Source organism: Lynx rufus, unplaced genomic scaffold (assembly GCF_022079265.1).
Source record: "Lynx rufus isolate CCGP_SWC_20201006 ecotype Redwood Valley unplaced genomic scaffold, mLynRuf1.p SCAF_2, whole genome shotgun sequence".
In the NCBI taxonomy this organism is placed as follows: Eukaryota; Metazoa; Chordata; class Mammalia; order Carnivora; family Felidae; genus Lynx; species Lynx rufus.
In genome coordinates this window covers 213,848,006-213,870,778 of record NW_025814834.1, presented here as the reverse complement: position 1 = coordinate 213,870,778, position 22,773 = coordinate 213,848,006, and the positions used below count along the sequence as shown (strand labels likewise).

At 58.8% G+C, this 22,773-nt stretch overlaps 1 protein-coding gene across 2 annotated transcripts in view; it reads left to right on the top strand.

Moving 5' to 3' along the window:
• The first annotated feature begins 5,092 nt into the window (after positions 1-5,092).
• Positions 5,093-22,773, top strand: part of TNFRSF1B (TNF receptor superfamily member 1B) — a 33,401-nt gene continuing 15,720 nt past the window's right edge. The window contains exons 1-2 of one of the 2 annotated variants that reach the window (XM_047083007.1): positions 5,093-5,274; positions 21,616-21,715. In XM_047083007.1, coding sequence (XP_046938963.1) covers positions 5,197-5,274; positions 21,616-21,715 — 178 coding nt within the window. In that variant the 5' untranslated portion in view covers positions 5,093-5,196. Of the gene's footprint in view, positions 5,275-16,409; positions 16,829-21,615; positions 21,716-22,773 lie in introns of those variants that run through there. The other variant, XM_047083006.1, reaches the window with a different exon arrangement.

The following is a 22,773-nucleotide window of genomic DNA, read 5'->3' as shown; positions in this document are numbered from 1 at the left end:
GGGATGGTGGGAGGGCCAGGGGAGGCACAGATAAAGAAGATAGTTTCAGGGCTGTGGCTAACACTGTGTTACTTCCTGTTCGTGATTTTAGGACGTGAGTCATCCAGGGGCTGGCCCAGGGCATTTAGGGTGCTGAGATAAGCAGGACAGTGGAACGAGAGGAGGTTGCCTGCTCTGGCTGTGGGCCAAGCTGGGTGGGGATGGGGAGGCGGGCAAGGTGGGGTGGGGGGGGGAGGGCCAGGCTGCCCGAGCAGCTCCTGCGAGACAGGATCCCACTGGGCGCCCAGACCAGGTGAGAAGGTACTGGCTTTGTGGCTGGTTCTGAGACCTCCCCACAGCGTGAACTGCCGTTGCCAACCCAACCACAGCTATGCCTTCCAGACCGCCCTTAGCCACAGCACCTGCTGCAGCTAAACCCTCTCTGCACAGGGTTCCCCAGAAGATATCCATTAGTCACCTGAGGGCACGTTAAAAAGCCGGATCGTCAGGCCCTCAACAGACACGGGAGTGGGGCCCAGGAATCTGCACATTTAACAAGCCTTCCAGATGACTCTGATGCTGGCTAAAGCTGGAGAGCCATATTCCTCCAAACGCCTGGCACGTAGCAGGTGTCCAGGAAATACCGGCGGACAGACCGGCTGTTCTTGGGCCCGATGCCTTCCACCACACCTGCTTGCAAAGCACAACCATCAGCTCATTGGGGTGAGATGGTGGAGGGCCCTCTGAGAGCTATGGGCTGCACTGGGAAGGGAGGAAAGGCTCCAGGGAGCCCCAGGCCAAGGGTATATACTGTGCGTGCAGCCCCTGGGTTGGGGACCAGAGGGCCACAGTCCTACCTGCTGGAACCTGCTGATTCCCCATGACCGAGGAGCAAAAACAATGGGCGGTGGGACTCCGGGGTCTGAGACATGCATGGCCTGGGAGACCACGTTGAGTGGGTAGGGTCTGGGAGGGAGTGGGATGGGCTAGATTCCTGGGTCTTGACCCTGACATCCGCTCACTCACTCACGTCTTGGCCCCTGTGCTGTCCAGCTTTACTGAGCCCCTCCCTCTGGGGAAATAGCAGGGACCATGACCAAGTGCCTCTGCCCTCAGAGACCACACAGTCCAGCGGCGTGAGAAGCAGCTGGCTGAGCACTTGCTTGGCAAACTAACTCGGTGGGAGCCCACTGTTGCCTTCACTAGCTGTACAAGCTTCCTACGAGGCTGGGCCCCTCGGCTGCAAGACCACGTCTGTAAGTCGTCTGGCCCCGAGCAGACTTCCAATAACCGCTAGTCTCGCAATTACTAACAGAGGAGAGGGGATGTGAGCAGCTAACCATACGGAGGTGAGGGTTCTGCTAAAGGTCTGCAAAAGTGCCAACCCCTGCCTTGGCTGGTGGAGTGCGGTTAAGGGCAAGTTTCACAAAGGAGAGGGAGTCGGTGATCACCAAGCAGATGGAAGAGGAAGCCGTCCCAGGCAGAGGAACCCAGGGGCAAAGGCACGGAGGTGGGGACTCAAGGTTATTCAGGGAGTCCAGGGTGGTTAACGTATGGGGCTGGGGGGGATCTGCCTGGCAGGCAGTGTGGGCCAGGACGTGAAGGCCTCCAGCATCTCACCGAGGAGGCTGAGCTCGATTCAGAAGGCTGCGGGGAGCCACGGGCGAGGGCATGGAGGGCCCCAGGGGTTCGCCGTGTTGGCACTACCCACATTTTGGGCTGGATAATTCTCTGCTGTGGGGGCTGTCCTGTGTATCATAGGATATTTAGCAGCATCCTGGCCTCTACCCCCGCGAGAGGCCAGTAACACCACTCTGCCCCCTGAATTGTGACAATCCCAAATGTCTCCAGACACGGATGGATGTCCCTTGCAGGGCAGGGGGCAAAATCGCCCCTTGATTTTCAAACCACCGGACCAGGGGGAAATGGCATGACCGCCTTACGCTTTTGGGAGCTGGCCCTGACCACACCGCGGAGCACAGATTAGAGGGACAGAACCTGAAGGCCAGAGGACCAGTTGGGAGATCACTAGAGCCTCACGAGTGAGAAATGGCCATGGCCAAAGACACGGCTGGGCTGTGGGGCAGGAGGAAAGGAGCCAGGGATCCAGGCCAAGGCAGGGTGTTAAGGGGACTCTCTGTGCATTTGCTGAGTTTTAGCAGATTTCTCAGCGGCAGGTACACAATGGTGGGTGCCAAGACCAAATCCCATCTTGGAGGGAGAGAGAGTCCGGGGCTACCTGTGCAGGTGTGCTGACACTGAATGTCGAATGGCTCACCCAGAATTTGCCATCGCCCATCCCTAGCCTAAAGAAGGCGTTGGGTCTGGAGAAGCCAAGAGAAGAGATTTGGGGAAGGGTGTCGCCATTGTACTGAGCGCCCCCTGCTGCTTCTTGGGGGAGGGGGTGCTTCCCTTGATCTCGGGCAAAGCAGGAGGGGCTACAAAGGACCACTCTGACAGCTGGATATCCAAGGAGTTTAGGGCCCACGAGACTGACAGGAGATTCTCGCCTGCTTTGTGCCCTCCTGAGTGCCCAGCACCCCAGGGCTGGCCCCACAGATGCTCGATAAAAGTGTGTGACCTGAGTTAGAGCCTGAGGCTAGATGGGCCTGAGGTGACTGCGCCTTTTCCCTTGGACCGGTGCCAGCTGGTGGCCTGTGTTCAGCCACAGGCCCCACCAGGCCCCTGCGAGGCTCTCTATGGCAGTGGGCTGACCGCACAAACTAAATTTCCCAGGTTCCCTTGTCAAACGTTTTCCGTCTTAGGTTCGGCCAGTGGGAGGCACTGGTGGGAGACGAGGGCACGAAAGGAAGGGAGAAGCCAGGATATTTCCCTTCATTGTGCTTCACATGGTGTCTCCTGCAGTGGCTCTGTCTCCTCCGTGGTTCCAGATTCCCCCAGACGCCCTGGCTCCTGGCACTGGTGGTGCCATCTTCAGCCACAGGGGTGGTGGCAGCATCTTGTAGTTGTTAATCTTAGGGTTATCTCCCCTTCTCCTAATTGTCCTTTTAATTCCTTTAACACCTTTCTAACTAATGCCTCTGTATTAAATCCACTATATAGAAGGGCACCTGGGTGGCTCAGTTGGTTAAGCATCCGACTCTCGACTTCGGCTCTGGTCATGATCTCATGGTTCGTGAGATTGAGCCCTGTGTTGGGCTGTGCACTGACAGCACAGAGCCTGCTTGGGACTCTCTCTCTCTCTCTCTCTCTCTCAAAATAAATGAACTTAAAAAAATAAATACCCTTGATAGAATCACTAGGCAGAGGTTTGCTTTTCTCTCGACTTGGCTGCCACCTACCCTTTGGGTCCGCTGATGGAGTTGGGATGGGAGGTGGGGTCCCGGGAGGATCCCCACATTCGGGTGGTGAAGGAGCCATTCACTGGGATGGGGAGCCATCGGAGGAGCCAGTGGGACCCATTGGGTTTGAGAGGTACGTGGGTCATCCATGGAGAACCACTTGTCCCTGCATCCACCAGGTGACCCCCCACTCCTGGTCTTTGGCTCTCTCTTCCGGATCGGGGAGTCCTCAAAACTGCCAGGTGAGACAGGTAAGGGCCAGAAGAAACCTTTGTGCTAGTTTCAGAGGCTGACTCTCTGTACAGAGTCAAGTTTGTGGGTTGTGCTAGCCGCACCCTCAGCGTGGCCTATCTCTTAGAAATGTTTGGGAACCAGGTAATTTCCCAGACTCCTGGTCAGGAGATGGGATTTTCCACCTCACAAGAGTCACTTCCCAGTTTCATTCAGTGCCTAGATGCACCAACCTTGCTATCTCCATCATGGGGGTTGGTGGCCCAGAGCAGAGGTCCCTGAACCTCTTGGCAGCCTGCAGTGAGGGAATGGGAGAACAGAATTGTCTCCTGCGGCCCTGCCCACCCCACTCCTCCGAAATGCCCTGTGTGCTGGGGGCAAGGACTCCCAGGCCTGGGGGAGTGAGTTCTGGCCACACGGGGCTGGCCCTTGCTTTAGAGTTGTGGCTCGGGGCGCCTGGGTGGCTCAGTCGGTTAAGCGGCCGACTTCGGCTCAGGTCATGATCTCGCGGTCCGTGAGTTCGAGCCCCGCGTCGGGCTCTGTGCTGACAGCTCAGAGCCTGGAGCCTGTTTCGGATTCTGTGTCTCCCTCTCTCTGACCCTCCCCCGTTCATGCTCTGTCTCTCTCTGTCTCAAAAATAAAAAAAAACGTTAAAAAAAAAATAGAGTTGTGGCTCAACGAGGAGGAAGATGGAAGATGGCGAAGAGGGCAGGGAGCGTGCGTGCCCGGTCGTGATGCGAGCCCCAGGGGAGCCCGCCAGCCCTCGCGGCCCTTGGCCTGGGCTCTCTCTGGACGCCCTCAATTTCCCAGATGGCTTTCTGTCCTAGCCTTGTTTACTTGTTCGTCACTTGGACGGGAGACTTAAGAAGGAAGGCAGGGCAGGGTCTGGCTCGCTCTGAGAAGGGCTTGAAGAACATTTAAGGACAGGGGCACCTGGCTAGATCTCAGGGTGGTGAGTTCAAGCCCCACACTGGGCATGGAGCCTACTAAAAAAAAAAATGTTTGAGGATAAATGAACAAATGGATAATAGTAATAACAGCCAACTCAGTATACACAGCTTATTAAGTTACATATACATTTTGTGAGCTTTTAATCTTCAGAAAATGTAACTCTGTGAGGTTAATGCAGAGACACCCTCAGACGGTCTGGCTCGAGTCCAAATGAGTGAATTATATAGAACACTGGTGGTCCCCCAGAGCTAGTGTCACCTTTGGGAGATGTTTTTCCAAATTAGTGTCCCATCCCCACGGGAATGGGGAGCCAGCGGGGGAAGGGGGTGGGTGGGAGGGGTAGGTGGATGCAGGGCAGGTTGAGGGGCACAGCCTGGGGGCAGCAACAAACCTGGTGGGCGGGTGACTTCAAGGGGAAGGGGCACGAGAAGGAGGTGGAGGCGGAGGGGTCCCCGAGAGCGGGCGCCCGGGGCGAGTTGAGGGGGTAAGAGCCGGAGCAGGGACGCGGGGCCAGGCGCGAGGGGGGCGGGGGCGGGGGCGGGGGCGGGGAGGAGGCGTGGTCGAGAGGCCCCGCCCCGCCCCCTCCACCTGCCTCCCTCCGGCCGCCAGAACTCAGGCTTTCGCTTTCCGTCGGAGGCGCCGGAGGCAGCGGGGCGCGGAGAGGAGGCGCGAGGGCCCAAGGGCGCGACAGCCAGGGACGGCCGGACCCGCCCGCGCTCCCGCCGCCGCACGCATGGCGCCCGCCGCCCTCTGGGCCACGCTGGCCGTCGGACTGCAGCTCTGGGCCGCGGGGCGCGCCGTGCCCGCCCAGGTGGGTGACCCGCGCGGCTCTCACGCCCACCGGTTGGCGCGCACCCCACCCCCCCATCCCGGAGCGCGGTGTCGGGGCTCGGGGAGACCGAGGCGCCGCCCCCTGAGGGTGAGACGGTCGCCGCGCGCGCCCGGAGACCCGCCGGGACCCTCCCGAGGCCTGTGTGGCACACGTGCGCTCCGGCCGCGAACTCCGCCCCCGCCGCCCCGGGGCGCAGCCCGTCCCCTCCGGCCGCGCCGACCCGGGCGTTTGGGGCCAGCCGGCCGGCCCCGGGCTGATCCCCGTTAGAGTCCGGCCCCCGACTCAGACACCCCTGCGACTGCGGCGCCCGGCCTGCCTCCCGCGGCGGGGTAGGGGGTCCCGTACCGGGGCGCTGTCCTCGCTGCGGACGCGGGCCCTCTCTTTAGAAGACTTCCTCCTCCTCTGGGCTATGGTTTTCCTCTTTCTTAGAAATGCTAGGGCTGCGCGTCTGAGAGAACAGGGCCAGATGTGCAGTAAGTAAGCGCCTAATAAGGGCACAGTAGGACCGTGGGCTGCGTCCCCGTGCGTTTGCGCAGACCCCTTCGCCAGGACCGACTTGGGGTGTCCGGCGACCATTTCAGAGCCTGTTTATTCTTTGCGGACTCTGGGTACTGGGGAGGAGACCGTGTCTTCAGGTTCCCCTGGGCTGACCTCCGCGAGGGCCTGTATCTGAGCTCGGGGGACACAGGAGGTGCGGGAGGCCTTCTGGGCAGTTTAGCCAAGGCAGACGGGGCCCCTTAGGGACTGCAGAAACATGGAGAAAACAGGCCTCGTGCACCCACCACGGTAGCAAGGTAGAGTCTGCAAAGGGATCGCGCATCCTTTGCCTGTTTTGGGCTGTCTGCGTGGTCTGGTAAGACAGAGTAACCCCATTTCACAGAGAAGGCAAACTGAGGCTCAGAGAACTTGTATTTTGTGGAAGGGCATAGGGGGCGCTCTTCCTCTAAAGGGGGCATTTCCCCCCTCCAACCTCCTCATGACCTTACCCTGATGAATGTGCGATGTGCTGACTCAGGTGAACATCTTCACGGGGAGGAAGGTGGGAGGTGGCACTGGCTCATGCGGTAATGTGAAGTGACTCACTGGCCATGGCTGGAGACATCTTTAGAGTCCAGCTCTCCAGGGCAGAGGATGGAGGCTGTCGCACCGGAGTTGACTCACCTGCAGTGGGTGCCAGGATGTACCCTGGGGCGGCGGTGGGGAGGGGGGGGTCTGCCCCAGAGGTTGTCTTGAAAACAGAGGAGGGTCAGGAGAATCCCAGCTCTGAAAGCCTGAGCGCAGGGTCAGGTCACAGACTCGGGCCTCAAGGGGTGTTGTCCTGCCCTGGTGAACCCTGGGGTCATGTGAGCCCATCGGGGGAACAGGTGCAGGGCTTCTCTGTGCAACACCACGCCTGAGTCCCAGAGTAGTGTGAGGGGTCCTTGGTGTCTCTCACTTCCCATGCCTCCGGGCCAGCTCCCGTGTCTGCTCAGGTCCCCTCGCCCCGGACTATGTCCACAGCCTCGGGGCTGGCCTCCTTCCCCTGCTGCCTCTCCCACTGACCCTCCTTGGTGGCACTGCTCCCCGTATTGGGGTACCTCTGCGCCTGCCCGAGAAGCCTGCTAATGACTCCCAGTGGTGGAGGAAGAAATTCCCCCGGGCGTCTCAGGTTGGAGTGAGTGAAGTATCTGGGTTCTTTCTGCCACCTCTCTGCATCCGTACCCCACATCCAGAGAGACTTGGTCATTGCATTGTCCCCTCTTCACGGCACACCCCTTGCCGCCTCCTTCTGGCCTTTCCCACGAACCACCCCTTCCAGAAAACCTTTCCTCACCCTCCCCGTTGGATTGGATCAAAGCGCTTTGTTTCTCCCAAGAACAGACTCTATTCTGCTTTTGAATCTAGTGGTGTCTTATCTACCTCAACAGGTGGAAATTTCCTTGAGCGCAGGGCCTGTGGGGTCCTCTTCCCCCCGGTTTTTATGAACTAAGTGCCAGGCACCGTGCTAGGCCTTTAGTACAGAATCTCACTGAAAGCTTCCTTACAGCAACTCCTAAAAGGCGGGGGAGGGGGTGGGGGAGGTGGTTGCTGCTGTTCCCATTTGGAGACGTGGAAGCTGGGGCCCAGAGAGGTTGTGACATTTCCCAGGATTACAGGGCTGGGGGCGGGGAGGGGCTGGGGGGATTTGAATGCAGGTCTGCCTGATTCCCCAGCTCCTTCCACACTGTGCTCCCTGTGTCAGGATCTCCCCGCTGCCCCCAGCCAGCTGCCTCACCCACAGTGTGCACTCAGGATTGTTGGCCGTGACTCACCGTAGTTGCAGAAGGAGCCCCCCCCCCCCCCGGGGGGACCTGAACTGGCTGCAGGGTGTGGCAGATTCATTTTGCCGTCCGGGCTTTTGCCTCCTTTAAAAGCCGTTTCTGGCTGGTGTGGAGTGCATCATTCATTCATCTGGTATTCATTCATTCGGCAGATAAATGCCAGGAGAGCTGGTGGAATAGGTAAGGGCACTTGGTGCCCTCTGAGGGGGATGGGCAGGGCCCCTGCCGTCTGGCTGTCTGCTGGGAAGGGGGTCGGCCTGCCTCTCGCCGGAAGTCTGGAGGCTGAGGGGCCCCTACTACTTGCCTGCTCATTACCCGGGGGGCTGGGGCCAGCTGGGGTTAAGGGGACAGATTGGGGCTCCCAGTTTGACCTGGGGACAATGGCCTTTGATGTGGAGATGGGTGATCTGTGTACCTGCTGTCCCGGGATGCCCCCTGCCCGACCTCCCAGAGGGGAGCCTGTGTGCTGACTGGGGATGTGGCCTGGTGGTTGGTCCTCCTGCACAGGGCGGCGGGCAGCCAGCCAGGCACCCTGGTACGCCGCCGTTCATTCATTCCCCCAGCATTCGTGGACACCTACTCTAGGCCCACCCCGGTGCCGGGCTCTGGGGACCTCAGATGACCATGACCCGGCTCCAGCTCTCCAGGAGCCACGTTGCCAATGGTCACAGACCTGGGCTCTGCCCCTACCCGCCCTTGAGAGCTGGGCCAAGTTAGTGGCATGGACACTGTGGGCCTGGAAAGTACTTCCCACCTTGCTGTCCTCACAGAGCCGAGTGGGTGTGAAAGGTATTGCGGCAGATAACGGCTGAGAGCCTGCCAGGCATTTTTGTGTTAGGTAGTGACCCTCACTGACATCCTGGAGCGCCATTGCTTTCCAGGGCTGGGAGATACTTTATGGCCTTGACCATCCAGTGCTTCCTAGAAGAGTAGTCAGGAAGGTTGTATGTTGGGTGGGGTGGGCAGGGGGAGTTTTGATGTCAACCATGGTGTGTGTGTGTGTATGTGTGTGTGTGTGTGTGTTTGTATGTGTTCCATTCAGCTCTCAGTTTTATGCCATGCTGGCTGCTTCTCTGTTCCTCGGGCATGTCACACACACCTACCTCAGGGCCTTTGCACTTGCCTTTCCCTTTCCCTTGAATGCTTCTCCTGCTGATCTCCCCTAGTCTCATCACACTACTTCTTTCTGCTCAAATGAATTCTCCTCAGAGAGCCCTTCTCTGACCGTCCTGCCTACAAAAGCTCCCCACCAGGTGCTCTCCCTCCCCTGACCTGCTTTGTTTTCTTTGTTCTGTTTCTTTCACTTTTACCGCATCTTCCTACTGGATTGTAAGCACAGTGAAGGCTGGGACCTGCTCGCCGCTATAGACTCACCGCCTAGAACCGAGGTTCTCATTCTCAGCACCCTTGACATTGGGCCACATCATTGTTTTGGGGCTGTCCTGTGTGTTCTGGTACATTTAGCAGCATCCCTGACATCTACCCACTAGATGCTAGTTGAACCCCCCCCCTTTAGTTGTGACAATTAAAATGTTACCAGGTATTGTTGAACGTCCCCTGGGGGAGAAATTGCCCTGGTTGAGAACCGCTGGCTTAGAATAGTGCCTGGCATGTCGTAGGTGCTAGAAAATATTGAGTAAATGTGCAAAAATATTCACTTGACCTGTATCATGGCCCTGTTTTCTGGATGAGGCAGAAGGGTTTGAGAAGCCAGTGGTGGCAGGGCTGGGTTCCAGTCTGTCTCCCTCCGTTTGGGGTATTTCTCTGGGTTCCTCTTCACGCTGTATTGGGTCTGCGGAGGCTAGGGGTGCTCTCCTGAAAGTGCTCCCTCCTGTCCTTCACATCCCCTCTCTAGCTCGTGACAGGGCCATCCACTGGCAATGACTCAGGGCCCCGATTGGCATGTGACTGGCCCAGAAGCGGGAAGGGAGGGAAGCTGGGGGTTAGGGAGGAGAGAGGGGTGCCACCAGGGGAACGGGAACAAAGTGGGGATGCTGTGGCTCCCAGTTCCGGGCCCTTTGCTGGGTCATGGGAAAGCAGTATTGATGACTTAGGGGAAGGGCCCAGCCCTCAGAATCAGGCAGATTCAGCTCAAATCCTTCCTCTGCTGTTTACAGGCTGTGTGTTTTTGGCAAGTCTTTCTATCTCTGGGGAGCCTCTGTGTTTCCAACTGGAAAATGGGAACGACCTCCAGCTCATTGGATGCTTGTCAGGGTTAAAAGTGCTTTGTAGGCTACGCAGTTCACTGGTGGCTATTTGAGCATTGGTGGCTTTGCAGGGCCTGACCTGACTTTGCATTATGGGATGGTGCTCAGGCTGAGGCGGGGACCACCGGGGAGTCAGATTCTCTGTCTCTGAGCCACAAGGGCCCCAAGGTGTGGGTAGCAGACCTCTGGTTGCCCAGAGCTTATGCCCAACATCCCTGAGAGCAACTTTCATTCTGCCCTGCCTTTTCCTGGCTGTCCTTCCTCCCCTGAAGCCCCCTCACTGGGCCTCTCTCACCACCTGTCTGACTGCTTGGCCTCCGGACCCTAGCATGTGGTCACGGTCAGGGGGTCAGGAAATCACTCCCCCACTCCTTTCATGAGTGACAGGTGCTGTATGTCATTTGAGGGTGAGCGAGGGGTACATTTGGCACAGTTTCGAGGAGTCTTAAGACCTCCCTGTGAAAGGGATTATCTGGCCTCAGCTTCCCTGCCTTCGAGATGGTCCTTCTTCCAGGCTATCTCTAAAATCTCTTCCGTTTCTAATCTCTGTGATCCTGAAGTTCTGTTTACTTGTAACCCTGAGAAGGGAAAGCCCTTTGGAGGATCCTCTGAGGCCATTCTCCAGCCTCTAAGGGACTTCCAAGATGGCAAGGCCCCAAGGAAGGAACACTGGCCCAGGTGTCAGGAGAACCGGGTTCCCAGCCCAGCACTGCCACTGGCTTGCTGTGTGACCTCCTTCAGGTTACTTAGCTTCTCTGGGGCTAAGCATTCCTCTCTATTAAACCTCCCACCACTGATCCCAACACTCTCCTGGAATGCTGGGGAGGTGCTAACTTTGCATGTGTTTAACAAAGGCCTAGACCGAGGAGGGGTGTGTGTCTAAAAGTTTTCCCAGGAAGCAGAGCCCAACACTCCCCACTGCGAATATCTTGGCTTCCCAGCCTCTCTTCCTGTTGACCTCAATCCCGCTGGCTTTGCCTGGAATGATTCCTTGACTCAGGCCCCAGTGGCACCAAGAATTCCTGGCTGCCTGTCAACTTGCATCCAGAACAAGATGCAGAACCCTCAGGCAGAACAGGACTCATGGCTTTCCTGCCTCCTTGCCACTTAGTAAAATTCAGAAGCCAGACTCCCTGGGGCCTCAAACCGTGAGTAAGTCTATGCCGTGGGCACCCACTGCAGGGCCTGCTGTCTGGGAGCCCACGAGTTCAAGGAAGCCTCGGTGGGAGTGACGGTTTCCTCGAAGAAGCCCTCTGTTACCTGTGATGGGCACACAGCCCTCCCCGCTGGTGCTGAGTCTGGCAGGCGTCCTTCACAGCCCCGGGGCTTTGGGCATTTGTCCCCCCTCTGCCGAGCTACTGACTGTGGGGCTAGGACTCTGAAGCTCAAGGCCCACCCCTGTGGGGCTCACGGTCATTTTCCACTGTGGCATGTTGTGAGGTCACCGGGGAAATAGTGACATCACTGTGGTTTGGGGCACTTGGGGTGCGCACCCAGTAGGAGGAAGTGTCTGTTTACCGACTGGGGTTTGGGAAAATAGATTTCCTTCTGCCCCAGAGGTGAGCGGCGCTGGGGGAGCTGAGTTGCGGGGGCAGCTGTCCAGGAGGCCCCAGGCTGGAGCCGTGGTCTGGTCTCTGCCCTGCTCTCTTGTTGTCTGACACACCGTTCTACCTCTCTGAGCCTCCACGTCTTCTTTGCAGGGACAGGCTTCGTCTCTGGTGTCACCTGTGGGACACATAGGCAGTGTGGAATGCGGAATGACTTCAAGAGCCACAGGATGAGTCTGTTTCTGGGTCCTCAAGAGGCCAGCAAACTGCTGCTCTGTCCGTGACTTTGGAGCCGGGGCCCTGAGTTGACCCAGCCCCTCCGACAGGGCAGAAATCCCCAGGGGGTTTTGTTTGTTTTCTTTTGATGTCCAGACGGTGGCCCACCCATCTGTTTCAATCTGAGCTTGGCCCTGAGTGGGCATGGCTGCTGTGGCCACAGGTTCAGGGAATTGAGTGGGCCTGGGATGCAAAGTGGGGAGCAGTGTGGGGAAGGATTTGGGGACAGGACAGGCAGGCTGTGTACGGGTATCTTGTGGGCCGTCCGTGGGAGGCCTTCTCCAGCGCCTGTCAGGAGAGATGCCAGAGGTTGTAGAAGTGACCAGAGCGTGAGGCTGGGAGCTGAGGGGTCTGGGGCCTGGGCCTGGCTCAGTCTCCAGCTCTGGGGGGCCTGGCCACTTTCCTTCTCCTCTCTGAGCCTCAGCTGCCCCAGCTGGAAGTTGAGATCAGCGTGGACCTCGCCCACCCCTGCCTTGGAGTCCTTAGGCCCCGAGTGTTAGACTGGGGGAGGGACTGGGGGAGGTGGTGCATGGGGTGGGGGGCGGTTCTGCCTCCACACGCCGCCCGCCCTTGGAAGGCCCCTGTCTGGTCTTGACAGTGACCCTCCCGGCAGGGGCACCTTAGTCATCAGGATGCTCACCAGCACGTTGGGCGCCCGTCTGTCCTTCCTCCTGCTGACCCACAGCCTGGCTTCTGTCTGCCACTCTTAGAGACTCCGGGTTTGGCTTCTCCCTGTTGCCTGCTGCCTCCGTCTCCTGCTCCATCCTGTCCTGTCTTCCCAGCAGCCTTGAGCCCTCCCCCACGCCCTTCCCCCCACCCCCCGTCCTCCCCAGCCATCGCCCCCCCCCCCGCCCCCGAGGGCTTTACTCTCTGCCTGGCCCGCCTCTTGGTCACTGTCCTCATCTTTCCTTGTCATTTTCCTGGTTCTGCCCCCTCCCCGCCACCCCATTCTGGCCTCTTCCAAGTTGTCCTCTTGCGATGACCACACAGGGATCTGTCTAAAAGTTGAGCCCCGAGGGTGAGCAGGATCGGGATGAGTGGGTCCGGGAGGGGGAATGGCGTGGAGGGAGCCATGAGGCAGGTGTAGCAGCGGACAAAAGCCTAGCTGGGGCAAAAGCCTCATTGGGAGCAGTGAGGGCACAAGAGGTTATGGGCTATTGGGGGCCAACTAAAGGAAGTAGTAACAAATATAAAGATTGCATTAAAAGTGGTTACAGCGGTGATTTTTGGAGTGTGTGCCAAACGCTTTACATGTCTTATGTCACTTAATCCTTACAACAGCCCCATGAAGTGTATACGGTCTATAGATGAGAAGATTGAGGTTTATTAACCTCATTTATTAAACAAACAAACAAACAAACTCTGATGCTGTCAGCTAATAAGGGGGTGGGGGAGGTGGTGGTGTCTGAATTCAAAGCCAGGCATCTTCACTCCAGCGTCCATGATATGATTTTGGCACAACCCTCACCTCCTATCAGGGGTTGAGGCAGTGGGAAGCCATTGATAGTTTTAGAGCAAGGGAGTGACTAGAGCAGAGAGTGAATTAGGAAGATCACTCTGGCCTTGGTGGGCAAGTCAGATGAGGAGGGACTGTTGCAATAGTTTAAGCAGGAGCTCTGGGCTGAGGGAGTTAGCAGCCAAACAGGAAGGAAGGATCGGAGGCTTCAGGGAAGAATAGGAGGCCTTTGGACTAGACCTAAGACCTAGTGTGGGACAGAGGTTCTCCGGAGGAGGAGGAGGGGTTGCCCCTCTGTACCCCATCCTGCAACACAAGGTCCCTCTGGCTTCAGCCCTGCCCCGGCCTGAGCCAAGTGATGGTGGCCAGCGTCAGCCTCGTGTTCCTGGAGCTGTCGTGGGCAGCCACCGGTGAGCCTGGCCTCGGTCACCCGGGCTACTGCCAGGGTGTCATGGGACAGTGCATGGCTGATGCACTCGTCTCAGGTGTGAGGTGAGATCTCAGGACTTCTGGGGAACTGCATAGCTCTGCTGCCAAGGGCCTCGAGACCTTGAACTCCGCTCTGAGCTTTACTTTTCCCCACTGGTAAGGTGGGGATAACAGCGTCTCTGTCACTTTGCATCCGGGCTGGAGAGTGCAGTGAGCCCAGGGCTGGGACTGACATCCCGGGAGGGAGGCGCTTCTGCCTTCCCCGAGCCCTCAATTCTCACAGCCCCTCCTTCCCTGGAGGAGGGCGGTTTTGATAGGAGAGGCGGTGGAGACTGGGAGGTTGAGCTGTGCGCTCAGGCTGTCAGCTTACTAGAGGCGGAGCCAAGATCCCACCGCAGGCCATCGCGCTCCAGAGCTCTGTACTTTCGCGGTGGTCGCCGTGGCTGTGACAGGCTCTTAATCTGAAGGCTGTTGCTTGGTCTACCCCAGCTAAGGACAGACACCTCCTGCTCTCCTTGTGAGCCATTTCCTGCCCAGTTCTCATGCTGACTCCACTTCGTTTCAACTAATTGGAAATGAAAACTTTTGCATCTGTTAAACAGTTCAGCCTCTGTGAGGCACCTACCGTGGGCCGTGCCCTGGGCTGGACATAGAGCAGCGAGTAATAAAAACCCAACGAGGAACACTTAGCTCTTACTGCCAGCCGGGCACGGCACTGGGCACTTGACACGCATTGACTCAGTGAATCATAATGGCTCCATGTGGTGGGCACTATATTCGTCCCCATTTTATAGATGACAGAACTGAGGCTGGTGAAGGGCAGAGCTGGGATTCAAACCCAGATGTCCGGCTCAGAGCCAGAGTGTGTGGAGGGGGCATGGTGCCTGCCTTTGAGGGGGAGATACTGGGAAATAGGTAATTAACCAAGAAGAGGTCTGGGCAGGGTAGAGATCTACTCAGGTTGTCACTGGGGCCCCCAGGAGGGACCTCTGGCCCCATCTGGGAGTTCGGAGGTTTTGCTAAAGTGGTGGTGGAGATGACCCTTGAAAGAGGCTGGAGACTTGGCCCTGCCGTGGGGGTCGGGATGGTTGGGCAAGGGAACCGGACGCTGCAGGGGGCCGCGCAGCGGTGCCCGGGCCTCAAGCTGGGGATGAGCTCATGCCCGAGGGTCGTGGAGCCAGTGATTTTCAACGGGGCCAGACTTGGCTGCAGGAAGGTGATTTGGGGTCCATCTGGAAAGCCTGGGGACCAAGAGTGAGGAGGCTGTAGCTGGCAGGAGATGCCAAGGGTGGGGAGGCGGGAGCCGGGTGAATTGAGGGGGCCACACCGACAGGCCAGTGTGTTGGGGGGGGGGTCGGGAGGGATGGAAAGGGGTGTCCTCTGCAACTAGCCGCAGGGTTCCTTGGGGGCAGGGGCCACATCCTGCCATCTTCGAGCCCTAGCACTTTGCACAAAGGCGGGCCCCAAGAACCGGATACCAGCCCGGGCTTCCTGTCTGCCCCAGGCTCACTTCTGAAGCGACATCACAGGCAGCAGGCAGGGGGTGGGATGTGTCACCCCTGGGCCGCCGTCTGTGATGTGGTCGGTCTTTCCTGACGCAGACGCTGTTCCTCTCCATGACGGCAGGCGAGCCTCCGTTGCCTGGTCCCAGCGTCGTGGCCGCGTCGGCCTGGCCTGATGTGGCCGCACCCTGCAGTCCACGGGGCTCCCACGAACCCCCAAGATCGGGGCCCAAGCGGCTTTGCCGCCTCCCACCGCACCGCAGGGCCCCAGAGACCTGCCATGCAAATGAGGGGGTTTCTCTATTGCTTGAAGATGGTTTCCATCCGTGTCGGGGTCCCTGGGTCCTTCTGCAGATGGCTCTGCCCCTCCCCGTGGCTGCGGCCTCTGCCCCGGGGACCCTGGAGACCCTTTAAGGAGAGTCCCTGAATCTGCCTGCACCTTGCTCACTGAGTGTTCTCCTAGGAGACACGCTTCCCCTCGGGGCCCCTCTTCCATAAGACGAGGGAGCAGGACAAAACCACAGCATATACAATTGTCCAAGGACACGGAGGCAGATGGAACCGTGACTGCTTCCTGTCTGCCGCTGGCTGGCCGGCTGCTTTCGGACTTAGTATCGAATCTCCCAAAGCCTCTGTTTCTGCATCCCTAAAATGGGGTGATGTTGACCCCCATGCATTGCTGAAGGGATAAAACGAGAGAACGCGTGTGGTGCCCAGGGCTGCGTCTATACAGTCGGCGGGTCTCCCGGGTCTGCGCAGCCTCCGCGTCCTTCTGGCTCCGCGACAAGGGTAGCTCTGAGAGGCACGTGCTCCTCCCCGAAGCCTGACGCTTCTCCCTGTGACCTCCTCCCCCCTCCTCCCCTCCCCGCCCTCTCCCTCCCAGCGGTGCTCCCAGTGGAGGCTGGGAGAGTGACCCCTTCCCAAGGGTACTGGCATCTAAAGTGGGGGGGGGGAGGGGTCTCCAGAAAATTAAAAGGCCCCGAAGACCCCAAAGGCATCGATTGTGCTCACGGTGGCAGGAAGGGCAGAAGGCTCCGTCCCCAGTTTGGTACTCTCAGATGACGCCATCCTGGTGGCCACAGCTTCTCCTTCCCCGGTCCTGCCCTGCTTTCCCTTCCTCTCTCTCACTGTTCATAAATAGAAGAAATCGAGGGCCGCCACCTTGGGGTACACACGGGGCCGGGCCCGGCTCCAGGAGCGGGAAGGACAGAAGTCGTCCGTGCAAGGGTTGCCAATTCCCCGCGAGGGCACTGACTCCATCTCAGACCGGCGAGGCTGCCCTGGCCTGCCGCTCACTGGCTAGTGACCCCAGTGAGGGGTCCACCTTGAATTGGTGTCCCCTCCCCCAGCCGTGGCCGCTCTGGGCTCTGGTCGGTCGGGCTCCTCCAGGGTGACAGAGGGAGGAAGGTCGGGAGGGGAGGGGGCAGCGGGCAGGAAAAGGCACTTCCGACTCAGCAGGTGAATGAATGAGGGATCAGAGAGGCGGTGCCTCCTGCTCCCTGGAGGGGCAGAGACTGGGGCGGGGTCGGTGCAGTAATGCCCAGCACCTAGGGAGCAAGTGCTCAGTACTGTTTGCCGGGAGTGAATGACCGTATCCACTTTCGTCCCTGACTTCCTCCACCATTAAATGGGGGGCTGCTGACATGGCGTCTGAAGCTCCTGCCACCTTCGAGCCTCTGCTGCCAGCCTGAGGATGGGTCCTCTCCGGAGCCCGGTGACTCGGGCGGCTCTGGGACGAGCCAGGTCTCGGGCGCTGGACGTCCCTGCCTGCTGCGGAGGACCGGCCTGGTCTGAGGTTCCTGGGTGGTCACCTGAGGTCAGAGGTTGTTGGCCCGAGGCTGAGAGGGGTCCCCGGTGCTGGGGGGGCATGTGTGTGTGTGAGAAAGAGAGCCCGAGGAAAGATAGAACCTGTGTGCCCATGTGAGCCAGGGCCGGAGGTCCGGCTTGGCGCGGAGGTGGGTGCGTAGGAGCTGGTGGCACTGCGGTGGCTCGGGGACTAAGGCGGAGGGCAGATCCGAGGACCTGGCTCTGTCAGCCGTCCTCAGGAGGGGACAGAGATTTCTCTGGCAGGACCAGAGCAAGAGTCACATCCCTGCTCCGCCCCATCCTTCTTGGATGACCTTAGACAAATGACTTGATCTCCCTGAGCTGTGAGATGGGCACACGCCCCCCTGCTTTGGGGGGTGGAAGTTGGCTTCCGTGAAGCGCCTGCCGCCTGGCCTGGCTCGTAGTAGGTGCTTCGTGAATATCCCGTGGTTTTCCTTCCTCCTCAAAGGGCCAAAGCCGAGAAGCTGGAAGAGTGATGTAGGCCACGTGGTGGGAGGGTGTGCTGAGTTTGGGAGGCACTTGAGGTCCCGGCTCTGTGTCGAGGGGAAGGGACGCTTGGGTCCCGTGTTCTGGGGACCTCCCCAAGAGAAGAGAGGTGGGCGCGCCCAGGTGGCTCAGTCGGTTAAGCGTCCGACTTCAGCTCAGGTCACGATCTCACGGTCCGTGAGTTCGAGCCACGCGTTGGGCTCTGGGTTGATGGCTCAGAGCCTGGAGCCTGCTTCCGATTCTGTGTCTCCCTCTCTCTCTCTGACCCTCCCTGTTCATGCTCTGTCTCTCCCTATCTCAAAAATAAATAAACGTTAAAAAAAAAAAAAAGAGAAGAGAGGAGAAGAGAGGTGGGAGAGGAGGAGCAAGGAGCAGGGCTCTTGTGCCGTGGCCTCAGACATGTCACCTCGCCTCTGAGCGTCTGTGAACGTCGTGGGGAGACTGCGGGACTGCGGATCTCGCACGTGCAGCTGCACCTCGGAGACAGCGGGTGTGAGGGGCCCCGTTCCGCGGGTTTCTTCTGTCCTGGGTGGAGGGAGGCCCATGTTGAGCAGAGGAAATGAAGCAGCTGACCCTGATGTGGTGAGGCAGCTCTGAAGCCTGTAGGAGGTGAGCGGGGGGCCCTCGTGGCCTCCTTGTGCACAGTCCTGTGTCACCCTGGCACCAGCCACGCCCTGGGATGGCCTGGAGCCTTTAGAAGGCCAGGGAGGTGGCTTTGCTGCTCTGTCTCCATTTCGCACAATCTCTGTACCTCATACATTATGTTAGCTAGGTCTGCCCTTCCTCCTCCCTCTCTTCCTTCATGTTATCTCCTCTCCCTCTTATTTACGGATCCCGTCCATCCTTCCATCATCCATTCATCTGTCCTTCCATCCATCCATCATCCATCTTCTCCCGTCCCCCATCCCCACACCGAGTCACAGATTGCCTGCCTGTTTAAATGAGTGGGTTGTTTAAAGTTTATTTATCTTGAGGGGGGAGGGGCAGAGAGAGAGGGAGAGAGGGAGAATCCCAAGCAGGCTCTGAGCTGTCAGGGCAGAGCCCGATGCGGGGCTCGAACTCACAAACTGTGAGACCATGACCTGAGCCGCAGTCGGCCGCTTAACCGATTGAGCCACCCAGCGCCTGTAAATGAGTGGTTAACAGTCATCAGTGATTTCCAAATTTTCACCTGGGGACGCAGTGTTTTGAAAGATTGGGTTGGCTAAACTGCTGAGTAAATTGAGTCATATCCAATTTATTTCCTCATTTTAAAATGTCAGAGCTCCCCTGTGGGTGGGTGTATGTGGATCTGAGCCTCCCCAATACCAGCCCAAGGATCCAGAAGCTTCCACGGCCCTGGGGTTCCCAGAGACCATTTGCCACCTTCTGGGGCCATCCAGAGACCCCTGGCCCATGTGGCCCCTGAGGTGACTGAGGCCTGGCTCCCAGGGCTATGGTTTGGCCGGGCCTCTGCTCTGGGAGCTCCGCAGTAGAGGGAGTGACCTTTTGTCCCACTCTGCAGAGGGGCTTTCTGTTCCTCATTGTTTAGCCATGACGGGGCTGTGGTTGTTGGATTTTTTTCTTTGTTTTGTTTTTTTTCCCTCTGTCCGAGAGCATAAACAGCCTTTAAGATTGCTCAAGGGAGGGCTGACCTTTTCTGCCAACCGCCAGCTCCTGGGCTCTGGAATCACACAGAGCGGCAGGAGGAAGTGCAGGGAAGGGTGTTTATGACCAGATTCTGACAGGAAGAGGCCCCGGAGGGGAGGCCTCCGGGCAGTGGCCTGGGGGCTATGGGGGTCCCCGCTGTCTGCCTACATCCAGGAACCCTTGGCCTGTGGGTGGAGAGAGCACAGACTTGGCCAAGGCAGGGCCCTTTCCCATCAGGCCTTTTGAACCCTGACAGGAAATCCTCTCCCCAGACAGGGCAGGCCTCCCCCGGCTGCACCACAGGAGCTGCCCTGGGAGGGTGAGGGTTTCTCTCTGCCACCAGGAGCCTCACTGGCCCTGTGGCTCTCAGCCCTGCGTGAGTGAGGGGCTTCCCTATTACTGCTGAGGTTCCTTGTGGGGAAGAAGCCCACGGTGTGTCGTGCTGGGGGGGGGGGGCGGTCCATGAGACCTGTGCCAGCCACCCTGCCGGGGTGAGAAGGAGGTGCAGCCCTCCCTGCCCTCGGGGCAGCTGCCTGGGGGGGGGCCCTCAGCCAGAGGAGGGGCACAGCCCCTGCCCTCAGGGAAGCCACACAGCCGCAGCCTGCAGGGAGGGCCCGTGTGGGGGGCCGTGGGGGACAGTCAGGCCCTTCGCTGGGGTTAGTACACAGTTGAATGGAGTGTGCAGAGGCGGCTGTAGGATTCCTCTGGTTTAGGGGCTCCCCTAGCCTTTGATCTCTGGGTCTGCTCTGCGTGCCCCTGCCCCCAGATGCTTTGGACGCTGACAGTGAGCCTCACCCCCAACCGCGAGGAGCCCTGATAAGGAGGCTTGCTTCGTCTTTTGTCCAGTACCTGGCAGCCTGTTCTAGGACCGGACGGGGAGGGAAGAAGGACTGTGTGTGTGTGTGTGTGTGTGTGTGTGCGCGCGCGCGCGCGCGCACGTGCGCCGACGTGAGCAACTGTGGGCATGTAAGCTTATAGTCCAGATGGGGTGGAAGTTACTTTTTTAGGCTCTGCGTTACGCAGGATGGTTCCCACTTCCCCTGCCAGCCGCCCGTGTCTTTCCCAGCCTCTCTTGAGGGGTTTTGGCACTGGCCCCAGGGTGGAGGGCGGGCTTCGGGGGCAGGCGTCTGCACCCATGTTTATGCTTTGTGGCCACGGTGCTGGATTGGACCCCTTGAGGAAAGATGTCATGAAGCCCACGGCTTAGATTAGTGACCCCTGAACACCTGCTACGTGCCAGGCCCTGGGGTCGTAGCAAAGAGTTACCCCCGACCCCGGGCTCGGAGGGCACCCGTCTTGGGTGGGGGTTGGCATAGCCATGCGTGCCAGGCGCCCTGGGGGAGGGGGTCGGGATGTTGGGTCCCAGTGACTATTCAGGGTGGGGTGCGTGCGGGGAAGCCTTCAGGGGGAGCCTGCTGAGAAGAGAGAAACAGGGATTTTTGTCAGAGGAAGCCTGGAGCTAGACCAGGTGCAGAAGGCACTTCGGGCAAAGGCGTGGGGACAGGAAGAGCCACAGATTGCTCTGTAGCAGGGAGCCCGGGCCCCGGGGGGGGGGTCCTCCCCCACCCCTGCCCCCTCCCATGGCTTCCAGGTGTTGGCACTCAGCCGTGTGCCGCCAGGGTGGGTCTGGGGCTGCTCCCTGGGGCTGCTCATCCCCCATGTAGGACCCGGCCAAGAGTCTGGCTTCCCCAGGCTCTGCCAGTCGTGCCCCCGCCCCCAGCCCCGGGCGGTGCTGTGGAGGGAGCAGCCCGATCCCTGCAGGGGGCGGGGGGGCAGGGCTCTGTCAGTCCCACTTGGAGGCCGGAGCCCTTACCAGGCAGCACCCTGGGCAGCTGGGGGATGGGTGCCCTGCTGGGGAAAGGGGCTCTGAGTGGAGAGCAGCAGCACCTGCTCACTAGAGCACCTGGCGCCCCATAGGTGCTCGACGCATGGTAACTTGTCATTGTTGGTCATCGACAACCATTCACCTACTGAGCCCCAACCCTGAGAGCATCCCGTGCTGGAGGCTGAGGGTCTAGAGATGATGAGGCCGTTGTTTCTGTCCCCTGCATTGCAGACACTTATGGGGTGTGTGTGTGTGTGTGTGTGTGTGTGTGCGTGCGCCCACGTGGCAGGACCAGTAGGTACCCCCGTTTCAGCACAATGAGCTGGCTGTTAGAAGGGGCCCTATCCAGTGTTCCGAGAGAGCCCAGAGGAGGAGGAATCGGACACAGCCTGGGGGAGTCAGGGAGGGCTTCTCAGAGGAGGCAGCATTCAGCCAGAAACATGAAGGGGTGATTCCCAGGTGCAGGAAGGAATAGGAGGAATCCTAGGCAGAGGGCCCTCTTGTGCTGGGCACTGTGGTTCTCTGTGACTGAGGCCACTGGCTTTGGTGCCTCACATCCGCCCCCCAGGAGTGGTAGGGGCTAGCCCCGTGCTCCGGCCAGCTGGCTCAGCGCCCCCGCCTACAGACGTGAGTGTGCTACACTGAGGGAAGAAGAAGAGGCAGTGAGAGGCGAAAACTCTCCTACCTTCCCCTCAAAGGGAGAAGTCCCCACGTCAGTAGAGCCGCAACAGGGAGAGGGCCAAACACCTGCAGGCCACAGGATGGGGATATGGGTGTTAAGTATGACAGTCCAGGGGCGGCCATGCTGATGGCTGTCCTTCCCTTCCCTCTTCCAGGTTGAATTACTCCCCTACGTTCCGGAGCCTGGAAGCTCATGCCAACCGACAGAATACTTCGATGAGAGGACCCAGATGTGCTGTAGCAAGTGTCAGCCTGGTAAGCAAGGGGTGGCCACTGGGGCCCTGACCCACTGGAGAGGGTGTGTGGCAGGCGGTGGCGGTGGGGGGGGGTGGGGCTTGGAGTGGGGTAGGGTCACGGCGCTCAATTCTTACCGCATTCCTTCTAGTTCCATGAATTGGCCCCATGCTGCCTCCTGCTTCAGGGCCTTTGCACATGTTGTTCCCTCTTCCTGGCAGAATTCCCAGCTCCCTTTCTCTGCTTAGCATCTGCTAAGTGTCAGGTGCTGTTCTAAGTGGTGGGAATACAACAGAGAGCAGGGCAGAGAACAGGGCAGAGAAAATCCTCACCCTCATGGATTTTGCATCTGATAGAGGCACAGACAAACCAACAGAGGAAACAGATATGTGGTCCCATCAGAGGGTAAATGCTGTGAAGAAAACAAGGCAGGGTAAAGTCACTGGAGACAGATGGACTAGGGCTGCTGTTTTATATGGAGTGGTCAGGGAGTCTGACACCCTCTCTGAAGAGCTGACACTTGGACAGAGGCATGCAGGAGGTGAAGGAGTGAGTTGTCCAAATGTACAGGAAACAGCCTGTTGGGTTGGGGAAATAGCAAGTGCAAAGGTCCTGAGGTAGGAGCCTGTTTGGCGAGCTTGAGGACCAGTGAGGCCAGTGTGTGGCCCAGAGTGAGTGAGTTGGCAGGAGCCATGGTAAGGAGTTTAGATTTTATTCTGCGGAAGCTAGGGAGCCGTTGGAGGGCCCCTGAGCCATTAGCCTGAGGTGTGGGCAGGCACATGTGTACCTGTCATCTCCCACAGCCATTTTAAGAGACCTCACAAGTGACTCTTTTTCTGTTAATTGTCAGGGTCCCCGTAAGAAGTTACTGGATTAGCACAGCAGTGAAGATGGCAGGATAGGGCTCAAGGCTCAAGAGAGAAACTCCTTAATGGTTTGCTTTGATGTTGTCTTATCTTCTGGCATGCCTTCTCTCTAGGCCCACAAGTCCCATGTCCTCATCCTTGGTAGGAGACCAGGGACTACATTTGTACTGTTGGCTTACTGCTAGTTCACACCCACAGGTAAAGAGAATTGTA